Source organism: Lutra lutra, chromosome 6 (genome assembly GCF_902655055.1).
Source record: "Lutra lutra chromosome 6, mLutLut1.2, whole genome shotgun sequence".
Taxonomy (NCBI): domain Eukaryota; kingdom Metazoa; phylum Chordata; class Mammalia; order Carnivora; family Mustelidae; genus Lutra; species Lutra lutra.
In genome coordinates this window covers 131,088,891-131,107,212 of record NC_062283.1, presented here as the reverse complement: position 1 = coordinate 131,107,212, position 18,322 = coordinate 131,088,891, and the positions used below count along the sequence as shown (strand labels likewise).

Below are 18,322 nucleotides of genomic sequence, written 5' to 3'. Positions count from 1 at the left end.
AGGAAAAGCCAGAGCCACGAAAATGTTAAGCTTTATTGTTCCTCAGTTCCATCCCCCTCCTGCTGCCCTAGAAGCAGGGCTGGCTGAGATGCTGGGCCTGAATCCTGGGCCTCCCTTGCCCTTCCCAGCACATGCTGGAGCTCAGCACGAGCCCGAGATAAGCCCTTGGCCTCCTGCATGTGGAAGAGGTAGACCGCCCCCGCCCCTAGCAGCAGTCCTACACTGGGAGTCCAGAGTAGTATGGCAACGTCCCTGACGCCTCCTCCAGCTGCCAAGGCACACAGCAAGGCCAGGAGAAGCAGCCCTAGACCAATCACGTAGCCGGCGAAGGTGGCCCACCAGCGGGCTTGAGCCACGCCCAGGTCCAGCTCTCTCCAGGCCTCCTTTAATACACTGATCAACTGTGACCCTTCTGGTCCTAGAATAAGGCAGGGCAGTGGGGCAGGAGAGAGAGGGTCAGCATGGAGGGGCTGCCTTGTGGTGGGGAGGGACCCAGGGAAAGGGTGGGGGTGACTTACCATGAGTAGGGCTGGGGGTGTGCTGGGGGGGGCTGTGTCTCACACACAGAGTAGCCATCAGGGCCTCGTGATCAGAGAGGGGGCTGCCACTGTGAGGATCATGGCCTGTAGTGGTTCTAAGAGTCTTACAGGAGATGTAGAAGCCAGAAACCGCCTAGGAAAAGTCAGGGCCAGAAACATCTTTGAGGGCCTCTCCCCATTCTGCAGGCATCAGTGATCTAAGACTAGACTAGCTGGACAGAAGATGAGCACAAGCTGGTGAAAGACAGAGACACGGTGGGTGAAGACACACGGAGAAGACTGACCTTATACAGCACATAGTCAATGCGGATGCCAAGCGGAAATGGCTCTAGCTCCCGCTGGTTGACGTAGCAGTTCTCAGGTACCATGGTACAGCCCTCCTCAGAGCCCTAGAGGAAAAAGTGGTTCACACTAGGACGTGGGGGAGAAAGACGAGACACGCCGGGGGAGTAGGCGTGGAAATAATCAAGGTCCTCACCTTGAAGTCCCGGGTCTCCAGGTAGGCATCATGCAGCCCCGTCCACTCCTTCAGCAGGCGGCAGCCCAGGTCCTTCGGGTGCAAGTTGAGGTCCCCACACAACAGAACCACATCGGCCTTCTTGGATGTGTGGCTGGGGGAACCAGGTCGGTGAGGCAGGCGTTCTTCCCTGACCAGCTCTGCCCTCCTATAAGTGGGGCCCTGCCACCCTTCAACCCCTGATCCCATCCCACTTCCCCTGTCAAGCCCCGGCTCACACACTGGATGAACTGGGCCAGTTCCCAAGCTTGGGCCACGCGGTGTGTTAGGTAGATGTCCTTCTGTCGACTGTACTCGGCATGGAGCTGAGGGAGACAGGTGAGCATATAGCACATGAGGCTGACGGTCCCTTCTGAGGGGCTAATCACGTGTGTGTCTGTCTCTTGGCATGATACTTGGTTAAAAAATGGGCAAACCCATTTTTTAGCCCGCTAACCTCAGAAGATCCCCAAGCCTCACCCTCAGGCAGCCCAACTAGAGGAGTCCCATCTCTCCCTCCCAGCACCAGGACGCCTGTCCCAGCCCTGCCAGCTTCACTCACATGGGTCACGTAGACATTGAGCACCAGTCCACTTAGATGGAGCACCAGTAGCCCCACAGCCTTCCCGCAGAACCAGTCTCCATGATGGATCTACAGGCAAGAGGGAGCAGGAACTCAGGGCATGGCTATCTTCCTTCTGCCCATCCCCTGCAGCCCACGGAAGTTGGCCTCCTTTACCATGTGTTACTGGGGGGCGGGGGGGAATGAAAGTGGAAGAGAGCTAAGGCTTACCATGTAGGGGTACCCGTTGAGGGTGTAGACGTGCTGGGTGAATTCCTGGATAGGATGTTTGGAGAAGACGCAGAGGCCACTGCCAATGATACCACTGCAAACCAAGTCCTGATTAATAGCCCAGAAAAGCAGAAAGAGAAAGACCCAGGCCTCTTCCCTTCCCTCTTCTCCCAGCTTGTATCAGCTACTTTATCTTCTCTGTTTGCTGCTGAGATCAGCACCAGAGCAAAGCTGCAGGCAACAGCCTCTGTGGGACGATACAGTGTGTCCTGATAAGCCGGGGATGGGCTGAAGAGCGCAAATCTTCCGGGTTCCACCTACTCCTGCACCCACACCCGGAGGACAGAGGGAGGGTGCCGGTGGAATAGGGAAGGGCGGGTGGGACCGAGAGCTTCCCGATCCGACAACAGGCTTCCAGACCGGTTAGGCGCTCACCTCCTGAAGTAGTGGGCAGCTGGGTAGGTGGGCAGCAGCTTCTGTCTCAGGTGCTGGAAGTCCTGCTCACTCCACACCTGAGGGAAGAGGTGAAGTCCCTTCAAGCGTCCCCAGCCGCCCCCTAGCCCGTCCCAGTCAGGGGTGCACACGAGCTCCACACTGCCCACCTCTTCCAGGAGAGCTAGGTCGAAGCTCTCCATGTTGAGAATGTCTCCCAGGCGCTTCATGCGGTCGGCCCGGCGCTTGCTCAGGTAGGGAATGCCCCTGAGGACGACAAGGGCCCGGGAAGGCGATGGCTGCAGGCGCGCGGGAGCTGGGGCCGCAGCGGGCCCGGAGGTGCGGGTGCCCCCCGCCCCCGGACGCTGGAGGACAGGGTAGAGCGGGGGCCCGGATGTGAGGGACGCCGCCTTTCTCCGGCTGAGGGGGCGAATGGAGCTGTGGCCCCGGACCCACCCCGCCGGCCCTCTCACCAGCAGTTGAGGTTAAAGATCCTCAGTCGCAGAGTGAAGTTGGGCTTCATGGCGAGCACGCTCCGCGGGCGCGGGACTGCACGGCCTCCCCGGCGACGGCCGCAGCGGGAACCGGGGAGGGCGGGCGGCACCGCCTCCCGGGGCGGTGCGCACAGGTGGTCGGCCCCGCCCCCGTGCGCCCCGGAAGGCCCCGGCCTCCCAGCCCGCGCCGCTCAGGCCCTCGGCCGGGGTCCGACTCCGCGGGCAACCGGCCCAGTCCCCGCGGCCCCCTTCAACGGGCTGCACGCCAACCGGGAAAGGCGATCTACCGCGAAATCAGGCACTGCCGGCGGGCGAGGGCCGCGCGCGACGTCCCTGTAGGGGGAAGACCAGAGGGGGGTTCGGCCGGCCGGGCCGACGCACGCGGGGCCCCCGTGGAGCTCCCCGTTCCTTTTCGCGGAAGCTCCGGCCCCGGCCGCCCGCGCGCCCTCTCCCGCCCCTCGCCCGGCTCACCAACAACAGGAGCAAAGTTGAGAGACGACAGGGCCGTCGCTGCCGGGCCCCTCGCGTCCTTCCTCCCAGCTGGGGACGGGGGCGGAGCCGCGCGGTTGCCCGGCGACGCGCAGTGTTTGTGCTCCGAGCAGTCCCCCAGCGCCGCCATGGCCAGCCCGAAGCAGTGCTGGCCCAAGTCGGCCCCGTGCCGCTCGCGGTCGCCGCCGGAGCAGCCGCTGCGGGTGAAGGTGGTGGGGCTCTTCAAAAGCTCCAGCTTTCAGGTGGCGAAGAGCGCTGCTGAGGTAACCGCGAGGAAACCGCACGTGTGGGCGGCCCTTCCGGTCTCCCGGTCTCGCGCCTCCTGGTGACGGGGGTCGATGTTCCGGGAGGAGGTAGGGATGTGTCCCGGCGGGCCAGGCTCAGTCCGTAAGTCCCAGGGGGCAGGGTCGGGTCCGGTGGACGTTCCACTTCGAGAAGGGCTACCTTTAAAGGGGGATCGGAGTGAAGGAAGGTTCAGAACCTTGCTGGGTGAGGGAAGGTAATCCCCCCCTATCCCCCCCTGTCCCCCGCCCCCCCCCCCCGGTTATCCACATATTTTATTTCCACATCAATTTTTACTTGCGTTATACATTTTTAAAAATTCATGAAAAAATGTTTAGGAAGAAGTGATACGGTATAACCAACCACTGATTTTTGTTTGTTTTTTGTTTTGTTACGAACTCCCTCCCCAAGCGATTTTTGGGAACTTCATTTGGGAAGTGTTTTGGGACCCCGTCCTTTAAATTTTCTCTAGCATTTACTGCATTCGAATTAGGTGCTTAAGGGATTTCTCAACAAATGACCCACGAGTGCTTTGGAGAATCCAGATATTTCTTTGTAAACACACGGAACGATATAAAAGGAAAAACACTTTAAGCAACTGGAAGAACTTGGCCAGGTCCGCAGTGGTGCAGCACACATACTACCCAAATGCAAGAGAAATGTAGAATTCAGCACATCTTTGGGATTTGCTCCGGGAACGCTAGTGTTAAGATTATCCCAAAATTCTCTCCTTCAAAACCCCACCAGACTCTGGGACCATGCCCCGTGCATGTTTGTGTATCCCAAAGTATCTAGCTGGATACCTGACACAAAATGTTCTCTAACAGAAGAAATCTTAAGCAACTCCTGCCTTCTTGCTGGCTCTAAGTTCACCAAGTTAAAGAAAAGTTTGTAATTATATCAAGCACAGAAATAGTAACTGTCGACCTTAAAACAGCCAGTTATTTTACTAGCAAAATGGGTACATTTGATAATAGCACAAGAGTTGCAATCTGGGACATAGAAGCTATGGCAAACCAAGGCAATCTGGCAGATCAAAGGACAGGAACCTTATGGAGAAGAGGAGGAAGCTGGGAAGGGCTGCTCTGAAGAAAACTCCATTGACAGAAAGCGAGAGAGTTCAGGGTGGTGACAGTTTCTCACTGGCTGATTATCTTACTGGCTGCGGTTGGTGCGGAACAAGGAGACATTTTTCCCTTCCTTCTGCTGGAGGAGTAAAACAGACTTAGTCCTGTTGGGAATGCAAGGTTTGTCTCCTGACCTACTCGGGTCTGCAATTGAGGAGGGGTGGTGGTAAGGCATGAGAGCTCCCCCTTCTGGCCTCCCGACGCCATTTTTTTTAAAGATTTTATTTATTTATTTGATAGAGATCACAAGTAGGCAGAGAGGCAGGCAGAGAGAGAGGAGGGAAGCAGGCTCCCCGCTGAGCAGAGAGCCTGATGTGGGGCTCGATCCCAGCACCCTGGGATCATGACCCGAGCCGAAGGCAGAGGCTTTAACCCACTGAGCCACCCAGGCGCCCCTCCCGACGCCATTTTAAGTGAGGTTTCCTTTGCTCAGTTTCAGAGTAATTTGTGGAACAGGTGAGGTTTATATCAAGAGGAAGAGAATAAGCAGTAAATCTGTGAAAACGATACATGGATCATCAAAATAAGCAGAAATTGTGGGCTGTTAACTGGGCTGGTGGGATCTATAAAGTTCATGGCTCAAGCTGTATTTAATGAATTTAAGGAAAAATTTTTTCCCTTTTCTTTAGCTCCTTTTCTGAGGGCACAAGTTTTTTGTGCCTGCTCCACACTGTAGAGAAGGTGTTGGCAATTTTATTCTGTAAAGCCTAGATGTTAAATTATTAGGCTTTCAGGGCCACAGACTGTAGGGATCTCAGTCACAACTAGATTTTGAACAAAAGTGGCCAGACAATATGTAAATAAATGGTGATTTTCCAATAAAACTTAATTATGAATACTGATATTTGACTTGCATATAATTTCACATGACACGAAAGATGTCAACTTTTCATCTCTTTTCAACTCCTTAAAATCTGAAAATTCTTAGCTTTCAAGTCTTAGAAAAAGACAGATTTGGCCTACTGGCCACAGCTTGCCTACAATGTCTTTGTTATATTAGTAACATTAATTTTCCCTTGCTTAAGCTTTGGCCTACTGTAGCTCTCTTTGGAAATGAAAACCTATCACTGTAAATTGAGTTAGTTTGACCTTAATAAAGGATATGGCTTTGAATAATTTCACAACATGATCATTTGGTGAGCAATCCTCAATACCTAATTTACTGTCAGAAATTTAGATTTGTGGAGAGTATTACATAGATTCTAATTTGGATGTAGTCTGTTCTAGACACCAAATTATGAAGAAAGTATGACGAAGTATGCTTAATTTGAAAACTGTTGGGCTTATTAGTTATTCCATATGGCCCCCAGTTAGAAACACAATTGCCCCAAACTGAGTATTGATCCTAGAATTGTGACAAAGGACACATCATCACCTGTTAGTTGGGCAAGAGTCTAAGAAGGAAATGACCCAACTGCTATTGCCCTCTGGTCCAAAGGGCAGGATACACTCACGCCCTGGTTTCTCCCCCTTGGAAATCCACCCCGATGAAGCATGCCAGGCCAGTGTCCTCTTTTAGGCCACAGTCGGACCGCTAAGCTCTGTCCTTAGTGGAGACGGCGCCCAGTGCAGCAGCCAGCTGTCACTTTTCCCTGTTGGGCAGATCTCTTCCTCAGCCCCACTCAGAAAGATGAGGCCTGTTCATGCCTCACCTGCCTTCTCTTGCTTAACCAGGAAGCAAAATGCAACATACCAGGAATTAACATTTTTTTTTTTTTGACAGGGATTGTTAACCAGTAAAAATCTTCTCTGATCCATATAGACAAAATAATATATGTTAAACCAAAACATGCTCAGGATCTAAACCTAACATATTTAGTATTTACTTCACTTTTTCGCAAAGGGTGTGACCACACCAATATCCTTTTGGTCATTCTCCACATATCAATAAATTAATAACATTTGCTTTAGTTAAAAGTATCTGTAGAGGGAGGGGGATGGGTTAAACAGGGGCTGGGGATTAAGAAGGGCACTGGTCCTGGTGAGCACCCACTGATGTATGGAACTGTTGAGTCACCATATTGTACACCTGAAACTAAAAAAACACTAGTTTAAAAAAAAAAAAGTAACATCTTCTTTTCATTAAAAAAAAAAAAAAAAATCTGTAGATCCACTACAGTTTAGTAAGAGTTTAATTTAGGGAAAAACTGGTCCTAAAAGAACATGGCAAATCACGAAATTTATTTGTTCATTTGCTCATTCGTTTGCTATGTGTGGGTGGTCCACTGTGTGTCAGATGTTGAGACCACTGGGAGTACACGAAAACTAAGACATACATAGTCTTGGCCCTCAAGGAGCTCATACTCTAGAATAATGAGAGGCAAGTAAGCCAGAGCTCCAGGATGAGCTGGGGAGTGACTTAATGGAGGTAAGCACAGGGGCCTCTGGGAGCAAGAAGGGGGCATCTAAGCCAGATTGTGTGGCCTGGGTATGTGCTGTATAAAACCTGAAGCCCCCATAAAAAATGGAAATGATTTCAACTCTAAAAGAGAACTCACTCTAAAATAATTATTCTATTTTGAAACCTAGGCTCTGAAGACTAATTATCCATCCAAATTTGAAGATCCTATAATAGTTCCTCTTCAAGAATTTGCATGGGATCAATATCTACAGGAGAAAAAAAGGGTAAAGTATACTTGGGGTATGGGGAATGAGCAAAGTTTTGCCTCAATCACTCAACTATGCATTGTTTTGGAAAAACAGGAGTACTGATTTTAGAGCAACTAGATTTAATTTCTCTAAATTATGTACTTTTCCTAAATCATTTCAATCATTTTACCAGGCTCATTTTAAGAAAAAGTAAAACATTTACAGGATTTTCTTTTGGAAGCCATGGGATAAAAGTAAGTTTCAGACTCTCAGTGCTGCTAGTTACCCCTGCCAATGGTTAGCCCGCTCTCCCTGCACACTGCTTACTCACACTTCCTGTGACACCCGGGCACTTGTGGTCTTTACTCTGGAAGGTCTTGGTGGTCTACAGCACAGACACAGTGGGGGGCTTGTGGCCTTGGGAGCTCTGTGACAGGCACCAAGTTCCCATACGACTACCTTGTCCTAATTAAGCTTCCTCTCTGCCTTCTCCCCACTAACAGCACCCTTGGAAAACCCCAGGCCCCAGGGCTAGCAGAGCCTGCCTAGGGACAGCAGATACATTTCCTCTTGGGTGCCAACCCTGACCATTTGGTAATGCTGCTTAGAACACGTGACACGAAGAATTCTAAGGTGGTATCCTGGCCCAGCCATACCTCATTCTGGCGTGAGGTGGGAATGGGGTACACTTCCTGCTTGCCATCCCTGGCCCAGAACTGTAAAGTCCCAGTCCTGGTTTCCCTGCCCCACCCCATCTCCCCAGTGGCTGATGAAATCCCATGTCCCCTGACCAGCGCTGGTTGCACGAGGATGTCCTGTGACCCTGTGGTCATCCTATAGATAATGCTGTGCCGTCTCACGATAATACTCATGCCACTGTGCCGTCACATGAGTGCTGCAGGACGGAGTGCACAATACATTTGTTAAGTCTCATACCATTTTCAGAGCCATAATACATTCTCATTGAATTCAGAGAGAATAGTAGCAAACACCTACATATGGAGCTTATTATAGGCCACACACTATTCTTTGACCTAGGTATAGATTAACTCCAATCCTTAAAACTGGGATGTCCAGTGGTCCTGCTTTGCCTGGTTCTGAGGGCTTTCCTGGGAGCCAGAATTTCAATGCTAAAGCTGGGGCAGTCCTAGACAAACTGGGACCGCTGGTCAGGACAGTTGGTTACCTTAACAAAAATATGTTTTTCTTAATTTTTATCACCAAACTACTATAACTGCCTACAAGTCTCACGCTCTCCACCTACAGGAGAGCCATGATCTCGAGCTCTGTGGTCTGTACCCACTCCTCTTACAGATCCCACTGGATTCTTAGACCAGTGTGGATTCTCTTCTGCAGTTTCCTGTCATCTCAGCCTGGGTTACTGACCTTGGGATGTTTTGTGTTCTCTTCCTTCTGCTCTTCCCTTGGGGCCCAATTGAGGCTTTCTAGGTAATCACCGCTACTTCTCTCCACCTTTTCTTCATTCCCTATCCTTCCTTTCTTCCTTTTCCCACCCTCATCTCTTGGACACCTGTCACTTTATCCTTTTCTTGTTTCAGGCCAGGTTTTGTCCTTCCTCAATGTAAGCATTGTGCACTGTGTCATATGTGGTGCTTCTTAGCACATCTGAGGTTAGGTCTGGGCTGGCCTTATGTTTTAGCAGAATGTAATGCCTTCCCTGGGTGGTGGCTTCTGGGCCTCTGGGAAGGCCTTTCTCTCCCCTCTAAAAAGGGCAGCATCTTATGTCTCAGTGCTGGAAAGCCCCAGAAACCACTGGGTCCAGGCCATTATCTAGAGGCATAAGAGGAGGCCTCCTGTACAGAGGACACACGAAAATGAAGCATCTACATCATCAGGCTCCGAGTAAAGCATACCTTCTACTGCATTTCTCCCACCAGGTTAAATAAATATCCATGTTAGCCATAGCTGGGATAAATAAACGTCCCTTTTTAAAGTTAAGTATTCTATAAAATGTGATAACACTGATAAATCTAAACAGTTTAGGGGCTATTGACCCTCACGCTTTATCAGTAATTTATAGTTCAGCATGAAGTTGTTTATTCTTTTCCTTGAACCAGTTTTTGATATGGGTGTCAGGATGGGATATGAAATCTGGGAGAAGAGCTGGGAGTGCAGCAAATTGGCAAGATGGAGGTAAACTGTTCCCCAAATCAGCAGTTCCCCAAGTGTGGTCTCCAGCCCTGCAACATCAGCATCTCCAGGGATGTTGTCAGACATGCAAATTCTCAGGCCCCATTCTAGAATCAGAAACTCGGGTGGGGCTCAGGAATCTGTAATTCTGCTTGCCTGCTAAAATTTGAGAACAGCTGTCCCAAATTATTCATACTTTTGCCAGGACTGGGACTGGGTCATAATAAACCGGATCTTCCGAGGGGGCATTACTCAGGGTCACACACTAGGGATGTAGGAGGTTGACCGTTAGTGTTTGGATAAACACACCAATGTACTTCATTTTAAGGGGCTTAGACTTAAAAGTGTTGACAAAGGTGAGCTCTCTCCCTCCTTACACTGGAGTGCACCAGAAGTCCCTGCTGGCCCCCAGGAGGCATTTCCTTTCCCTGAACCCACTCCAGGAGAAAATCATTCTTTCTATCCTTGGCACTGCAAACCATGCATTACTCAGAACCCTTAGCCTTTCCAAGTATACACACAGTAAAATGTACTCAGAAACGAAGCCAGAGACTACATTTTGTTTCCAAGTTGACATAACACGTATGCTATGCACAAAAATTTTTATTACCAGATCACTGTCTACTTTTAATGACTGTACCATTTTTAGTATTACTTTTAGGTCATTCTTTGCTTTCAGTTATGTTGGACTCTTAAAAATGTTCTTAAATTCTATTTGAGAGCAAAATTCTAAAAGATGGCAAAAAAATCCATTTTTTAAAAAGATTCAGTTAGAATCTATCCCAAGCTCTGGCTTGTGCTTATAGCAAGATAGGGTTCCCCCACAACCACAACCACAATACACTTTTTTTTTTTTTTTTAATCCTTTTCCTTTATAGGAACTCAAGAATGAAATCTGGGAATATTCTTCATATGTGATGTGTTTTGTTAACAATCAGCTCCTGGGTGATGCATTTGATCTTCAGAAATGGGCTCAGAAGATGTGGGATATAGTTGATTTTAAGCCCCCTGAACTTTATGAGGCACTTACTGTGGATTATGCTGCTAAATTCTTAACAGACACCAAGGTAAGTTACACTAATTTTTAAAGAAAAATAGTGGAATCTTTCATCATTTTATATTGATTCAGCATAAATTACTGATATCCTCACAAAGGAATATAAACGGTAGAACACTAGGTTTTAAGTTCTCAACGGTCTATAATCCAGTTGCAAAGGATTATATATAATATTGCAGGATTTGACTGAACAGTGTGCAAAGCAAGCCTACCTCACAGCAGGCAGACTGCATGGGGAGAGCACCCCTGCTCAAACATTTCTACTCCCCATTAGAGATTTATATGCATTAATTAGCCATTTTAAAACATAAAGAGCCTCCCCGTGCTTCAGAGAAGTTCAAGCGAATCATTCATTCCCCTTTAGTATGAAAAATTTTAATTAGTACTTTCTAACACCTAAGTGAGAGGTACTGCACTAAGCAAATAGAAAGTTTGAGAAGAAAGGTGACGTTTTAAATATTTTATTTGAGGGAGAGAAAAAGAGCACAAGAAGGGGGTGAGATGGGGTAGAGGCAAAGGGAGAAGCAATTCCCCACTAAGCAGGGAGCCCGACACGGGGCTCGATCCCAGGACCCCAGGGTCATGACCTGACCTAAAGGCAGACACTTAACTGACTAAGCCACCTAGTCGCCCTGAAAGATGACATTTTAAATTATGACACATAGTTGGCAAGAGCAGGACCAGACAAGCTAAGGATCTGGACCGGTTTCCAATGGACAGTCATGAAGCTTGAGGTCCAGGAGGGTGAGAGACAGATATCAGGGTGGAATGGCAGTAGAGGTAAAAGTACTTTGTAATTCTGCTCAGAAGCTTGTTACAACATGAAGAACCACGTGCTGAAAATCATTTCATTCTTATAGTGGCCTATGCCCACAGAAAGACCTAGTGCTAGGATTTGAGCCATAAAAAGGCAAAGACCTTTGTTTCCTTCATCTTCATTTAACTGTTAATTGCCTTAAGCACAATCTGAAACATAGTATGAACTCAGTAAATGTCTGATGAATAAACAATGTGCTTGGAAAATACTAAAAACTCTGTGGTAAGGGGAGGAATGTAATATTCACAGCAGTTAATTCCTACAAGGACAAGAGTCTAAAAGTGCACGGTGTATTCAGGGAAGGGTAGGGGACAGCAAGGAGGCCAGAATAATAGGAAATGAGGCTGGGAAAATGAGCATATCAGTCACCACCGATACCAAGCTACTTAAGGAGAAAAGGTATGCATTGAAAGGATATTGATAACCTCACAACTGACAGGAAAGCTGGAGAACCAGGTTTTGGAAAGCAGGTAGGAACCAAGGGAGGCAGCAGGAAAACGTGGCCAGAGTCACGTTCCAGAAGTGTGCAGCTGGGATGCTGCCATGGGTGCCTGCTGGCCCTGTGTTCACATTGCCACCTTCACTGAGAAGTACTTCTCAACTAGTGTCTTTGCATCATTCCCTGGAGATCCAACGCCCCAGGCAGGAGAACCAGACTAATCCAACCCAAGTCGCATCCCCAGAGACCCTGGCTCTCACAGAGTTGGAGGGGAGGGAGAATAGTGTCTTTAGTGACTTGAAAGGGTGGGGGTCCCAGAGGGAGTTCTCCAAATAGGAAACATCCCCAGATGTTAAGGAGGGGGAGGAAAAAAAAAACCCAAACAGATCCACTAAAGAAAGGTTGAACTTAGTCCATTCTGAACTCCATTCGAAACTAAGAAGTTAGCTTTTTTTCTAGAAGGGAGCTGAGCCAACAGAACTTTTCATAAAGAGTATGACTTAATCTTTGCTTTTTTGGAAAAAGTTTTAGGGCTGTGCAAAAACAGGGTGGAGTAGGGAGAGCTTGGTGGCAGGGTGATCACTTGGAACACTGCTAGAGTAGTGTGGCTCAGAGATGATGACAGCCTGAATTTATGGCAGTAAGAAGGAAGGACCCGGATTCCAGAGAAAATCTTTAAATTTTTTCGTGCAGAGGCTAGATTTTTCTTGATGCAGGGACTTGTTGACTTCTGGGTTGCAATGATATACCAGATAATTATGTTTGCATGTTTGGCTGCTAGGTGACATTACCTGGTGTTGTGCTTATTTACTCTTTCATTAAAATTGTCAGAATTATCCACTCTTGACAACTGCGTAAAGATAATATATTGACAAAGAGGGAAGTTTAATGATGCCTGAATGGACTTACCCGTTTCGTAAATGAATCATGAATTCTAGCGTATCATCTTTTTCTGCCCAAGCCTGTGACGTTTACTATGTTATGCCTCTTATAATAAAGTTATAATATTCTCTTATAATTTAGAACTTGTAGTACAGAAGCTGAGAGGCACAAAAAAGTTAATCATAATTACTATGGACATAATACTACATTCCTGGGTGCCAGATAACACAATATTATTACAGTCTCTTAATTTAAAAAAAAGGCATAAGTGACATAAAGTAGTGACAGTGATACCATAAAAGTGATTTTATTTATATTTCCTAGGTTCTTAAGAAATAGGGCAAAGCAAGTTATGCAGCCTGTTAAATCAGGTGCCATCTTTCTGTATGAGAATGGTGTCCCAGAATTGAAATGTACCCCATTTAGATGTGCTCTGCTCCCTAAATGAACGCTACCATGATGGAGACCGTGTTTTCATTCTGGATGCCTCTTTGTAAAACTAGACGAGATCACACAAACGTTAGCTGTCTCTACCAGAAAGGATGCCAGATGAAAACGAGAGCTGGGAGCATCTGGGAGCATGAGATCATGACTGAAATAATGCGAAAGCACAGCATATTCTCTTCCCTTTCTCTGGTCCCATACCTCCTATGGATATGATGTCCTTGTTTTCCCACCCGGAAAGGACGTGGCCTGGCTCTGGGTAGCTCCTTGGCGCTCTCTCTCAAACTCTAGCACACATGTAACCAAACCCATGACACTCGTGCAGGATGTTTCCCAAAATTACTCAAAACAGAAAATTCCCAAAGGGACCCACTAGTGTTTCTTCCACATCTAGCTTGCAGTGTAGGGGATAACTAGGCCATGTGTTCTCAGTCTGGCGTGCAGGTAAAGGTTATTCAAAGCTTCACTACTAAAGGGTTTTAAAGAGCATGTTATTTAAATAGGTTGGAAAGACTTGATATAATAAAATGAAACAAACTTCTTTAAGTCATTCCTTTAACTTTGCTGTTACATTATCCACTGTTGATGCTTTTGAATTTTTTTTTTTTTTTGGTCAGAGAGCGAGCATGCGCACAAGCAGGGGTAGTAGCAGACAGAAGGATAAGCAGGTTCCCCACTGGGCAGGGAGCCCAATGCAGGTCTTGATCCCAGGACCCTGGGATCATGACCTGAGCTGAAGGCAGAGCTTAACTGATTGAGCCACCGAGGTGTCCCTGCTTTTGAAATCTTATCACCAAAAACATTATTCTGTGGTATTTTAGGTCATTTCTAAGACTTTCTTCTAAGATACTGACCTGCATTCTCTTTTTCTCACTAATTTTAATAGCATGCTTTTGTGTTCTTGGACATTTCTATTGATTTTTATCCAATTGGAAGACTGGTTTTTGAGGTAAGAGGCTTTTTGTTGTTCTTATTTTTGCTATTTTTTAATAAGTGGGAGGTGGAGGTAAGAATCTGTAACTGTCAAAATACTAAATATTTAATCTTTGAAACCTTTTATTTTTATTTGTAGCTCTACTGTGATGCATGTCCCAAAACATGTAGAAACTTTCAAGTCTTATGCACAGGAAAAGCAGAGTATTCTCAAAGTGGAATCAGGCTACATTATGTAGGTTCAATTTTTCATCGAGTAGTACCGAACGGTTGGATACAAGGAGGAGGTAAGCTGAAAATCTTAAATGCAACTTAATTATAACATCAAATCAGAATGTCCAGAATTTTGTTTATCTACCTTTGTGAAGTACGTAAAGAATTACATATATTTATATTAGATATTACATATATTGAAAGGATATTTTATATGCCCGAAATGATTAAGATATTCATACTTTTAAAAAATGTCCTAAATTCGGGCGCCTGGGTGGCTCAGTGGGTTAAGCTGCTGCCTTCGGCTCAGGTCATGATCTCGGAGTCCTGGGATCGAGTCCCGCATCGGGCTCTCTGCTCAGCAGGGAGCCTGCTTCCTCCTGTCTCTCTGCCTGCCTCTCTGCCTGCTTGTGATCTCTCTCTGTCAAATAAATAAATAAAATCTTAAAAAAAAAATGTCCTAAATTTGGGGCACCTGGGTGGCTCAGCAGGTTAAACCCTGTGCCTTCAGCTCAGGTCATGATCCCAGGGTCCTGGTATCGAGCCCTGCATCAGGCTCTCTGCTCAGCGGGGAGCCTGCTTCCCTCCTCTCTCTCTGCCTGCCTCTCTGTCTACTTGTGATCTCAATCTCTGTCAAAAAAAAAAAAAAAAAAAAAGTCCTAAATTTTGAAATAAACAAATCTATAAAGTTTTGTTACACAGAATATTCCAAATTAAAAAGTGATACAAGAAAGGAAGATACCTTTTATATAAAAAATATAATTTTAAATGTTCATCTAAATAGGGGCACCTTGGGGTGCCTGGGTGGCTCAGTCATTAAGTGTCTGCCTTCGGCTCTGGTCATGATCCCAGCATCCTGGGATCGAGCCCCACATCAGGCTCCCTGCTCGGCAGGAAGCTTGCTTTCCCTCTCCCACTCCCCCTGTTTGTGTTCCTGCTCTCACTGTCTCTCTGTCAAATAAATAAATAAAATCTTTAAAAAAGTAAATAGCTAAATAAATAGGGGTGCCTGGGTGGCTCAGTTGGTGAGCATCCAGCTCTTGATTTTGGTTCAGGTCATGATCTCAGGTCATGAGATGGAGCCCCCGAGTAATTGAGCTCCACATCAGGCTCCATGCCCAGTGTGGGGCTTGATGAAGATTCTCTCTCTCCCCTTCCTGCACTTCTTTAAAAAAAAAAAAAATGCTCACCAAAATAAATAGGAGTACCTAGAAAATACAGTGCTTTTAAGACACTTCCTAAAGGTAGGAATTTGAAAACAACTTATTCTCACCAAAGGTGTTACATTGTCACAGTATAAAAGAAAGAGGTAAAGCATTTTGTTCTCCATTTTCGCTTTCTTTTCAGGTCAGTCCTTTGACTTCACACAGACTAGGTCTCTGACTAACAGCACAAAATTAAATTTCAAAGGCCTTTTGGAAGGCATCCCACAGGGAACAATCAGGCAGCAATTTTAAAATAATTGGCTTAGAGTGTAAGGAGATTTTGCTTGAACTTGATGAAATACGCAGAGGTTTAAAATTAATAAAGCTTAATTATTTTTCTACAATCTGGAACATTCTGAGGCTGGTGAGAAATATGCCAGGCATTTGTATGAAAATTAACTGTTTTTTCCTCAGTTTCTCCAAAACTGAGATCATATCACCCATAGTGTTATCTAACCTCATTATTTTCTCACTTCATATACATGTATGGTATGTCTTCTGTGTCAATAAACATAAACATGTACAATTTTTAGGGTATGTCTAGTTTTTCATATATTGCTATACTAATTTGCAGTTGGCTCTTGAACAATAAGGAATTTGAACTGTGGGGGTTCACTGATTTTTTACAGTACAGTACTGTAAATGTATTTTCTCTTCCTTATGATTTTCTTTTTTGTTTATTTTTATTTATTTATTTGAGAGTGAGAGAGCATGAACAGGGGGAAGGGCAGAGAGAAGCAGGCTCCCTGCTGGGCAGGAAGCCCAATGCAGGACTCAATCCCAAGATCCTGGGATCATGGCCTGAGCCAAAGGGAGACACTTAACTGATTGAGCCACCTGGACGACCCTTTTTCTTTCAAAGATTTATTTGAGAGAGAGAGAGAGAGAGAGAGTGCGCATGTGCGCACATGCGGGGCAGGGGCAGAGGGAGATGGGGAGAGAGTCTTAAGCAGACTGTGCTGAGCATGGAACCCCATGTGGGGCTAGATCTCATGACCTGGAGATCATGACCTGAACCAAAACCAAAAGTTGGTTGTTTAACTGACTGTGCCCCCCAGGCACCCCTTCCTTATGATTTTCTCGATAACTTTTTTTTCCCTCTAGCTTCCTTTATTGTAAGAATACAGCATATAATACATAAAACACACAAAATATGCATTGACTATTTATGTCACTAGTAAGGCTTCTGGTCAACTGTAGACTATTAATAGTTAAACTGAAATTTAATTTAACCCCTACATTGTTCAAAGGTCAACTGTAACTAATTCCCCAGTGGTGAACATGTAGATTGTTTTCAAGTATTTTTTGGTATAAAACCATCCTCAAGGAGGGCCAATATCAGGGTCTCCTGAAACTTAGTTCAGTGTTGACTACTATGTTCTGGGCTCTCAGATGCTATGTTTTTTGTTTTGTTTGGTTTCTGGTTAGAGGTGGGAAAAGTGGGTAATATGACTTGTTTGTTTACTTATTTGAAATAAAATTTCCAAATAGTAGCATGCACAGATCTGGTTCATGATTTCAAATGACAAAGCAACAATGTTAGTTAAGGACAGTTTGAGAACAAGTGCTGATTACTAGATTCAAACCCAACTGATACATACTAGTTGCTCCACTTAGGATGTAGGCACTTAGCATCTCTGAATCAGCTTCTTAATCATAACATGGGGGAAAGTATGAGATCATAGGACGTGGCAAGGATTCAGGATTCAGTGACATGGTATATTGGAAGTACCAAGCTCTATAAATATTCTCCCTTCAGATACCAGATTTGCATAGGACTGTGGGGAGAATTTTGGAATATGGTTTAATGTGGTTTTATGCTAAATGTGGTTTTGTGCTGTGCTTCAGGATGCCTCCCAACACTGTGGCTGCCTGATGGGACCAGCAGGGCCTACCTGGTCTACACTCCCCCTAGCTCACCTCATCCTCTGACATCTCCCCTTGCTCTGCTCCACACACTGGCCTCCTTGCTGTTTCCTAAGCACATCAAGCATACATGAGCTTAAGGTCTTTTGCTTTTCCTCTGCCTGGGACACACCCCACCCAGCTATGCCTCAGTGAGCCCCTTACTTCAGCCTCTAATCTGTTTTGGATTTTTGCCCAGAGTTCATCTCAGCAAGACTTCCTGACCGTCCTATTTAAAACTACCACTTTCCTATCCACACAGATCTCCTCACCCACTTCCCTGCTGCTCTCCTATCCCCTAATTTTTATTTTTAAAATATTTTATTTTGGTTCATAGCACTTTTCATCACTGGACATACTATTACATATTTCCTCAAGAATTTGTTTAGTGCCTGTTTCTCTTCATTAGACTATAAATAAGTTTCACGAAGGTAGAGGATTTTATCTATTTTGTTCACTGTTATATCCCCAGGTTCCAGAACAGTGCCTGGTATATAGTAAATTCTTAAAAAAATACTGTTGAAAGGATGAATAAATAAAGGGACAGATAAATAAGAAATATATATTCTACTCATTTGTAAAGTACAAAACGAAAGAAGATATCAAGTCGTGAAGCCACTTTGGTGGGATTCTCCGTCTGTGGCTCCCACAAGGCTTGCTGCTTTCCAAAGGACTTCTTGAGATAGAGTTTAATACATTTTGTCATCACCATCATCATCAATATAATGAGGGTGCAGATGGTGGTAATGAGAAGATGCACTCCCTAAGCATGCAATTGCTGCATGACCATGGCCACCCATGAACAAGCCTGATGCTCTGCCCGGCATTGCACTAAGTGCTGTCAGTAGAACGTCATTTCCTTTAATCCTCAGGATTACCTGCAAGACACTGACCATTATTCCTGTCTATACGGATGAGGAAACAGGCCTGAAAAAGGTAACTAACATCAAGATTGAAATCAAAGTCATCTGATTTTAAAGTTTACTTTGGACCACTACTCTGCATTGTGGAATTTGTCGTCAGAAGTACTGAAAT

At 45.9% G+C, this 18,322-nt stretch overlaps 2 protein-coding genes across 9 annotated transcripts in view; one reads left to right on the top strand and one right to left on the bottom strand.

The window, feature by feature from the left end:
• Positions 1–15: 15 nt before the first annotated feature.
• On the bottom strand, positions 16–2,869 carry SMPD2 (sphingomyelin phosphodiesterase 2). The gene is made up of 10 exons (XM_047733732.1): positions 2,734–2,869; positions 2,431–2,527; positions 2,264–2,340; positions 1,829–1,922; positions 1,598–1,687; positions 1,279–1,361; positions 1,018–1,150; positions 824–928; positions 519–672; positions 16–418 (listed from the first exon to the last, which is right to left on the bottom strand). Exons 1-10 carry the CDS (start codon positions 2,781–2,783, stop codon positions 33–35), a joined length of 1,269 nt encoding a protein of 422 aa, XP_047589688.1. The 5' UTR covers positions 2,784–2,869; the 3' UTR covers positions 16–32.
• A 502-nt stretch (positions 2,870–3,371) lies between these two features.
• The window catches only part of PPIL6 (peptidylprolyl isomerase like 6), a 31,321-nt gene continuing 16,370 nt past the window's right edge, over positions 3,372–18,322 (top strand). For 7 of the 8 annotated variants that reach the window (XR_007128134.1, XR_007128135.1, XM_047733734.1 and 4 more), the window contains exons 1-5: positions 3,372–3,506; positions 7,182–7,277; positions 10,271–10,459; positions 13,918–13,980; positions 14,104–14,251. Coding sequence is in view for 6 of the 8 variants with exons in the window: in XM_047733734.1 (XP_047589690.1) it covers positions 3,372–3,506; positions 7,182–7,277; positions 10,271–10,459; positions 13,918–13,980; positions 14,104–14,251 (631 nt within the window). In the remaining 2 variants the exon portion in view is untranslated. The remainder of the gene's footprint in view (positions 3,507–7,181; positions 7,278–10,270; positions 10,460–13,917; positions 13,981–14,103; positions 14,252–18,322) is intronic. The other variant, XM_047733737.1, reaches the window with a different exon arrangement.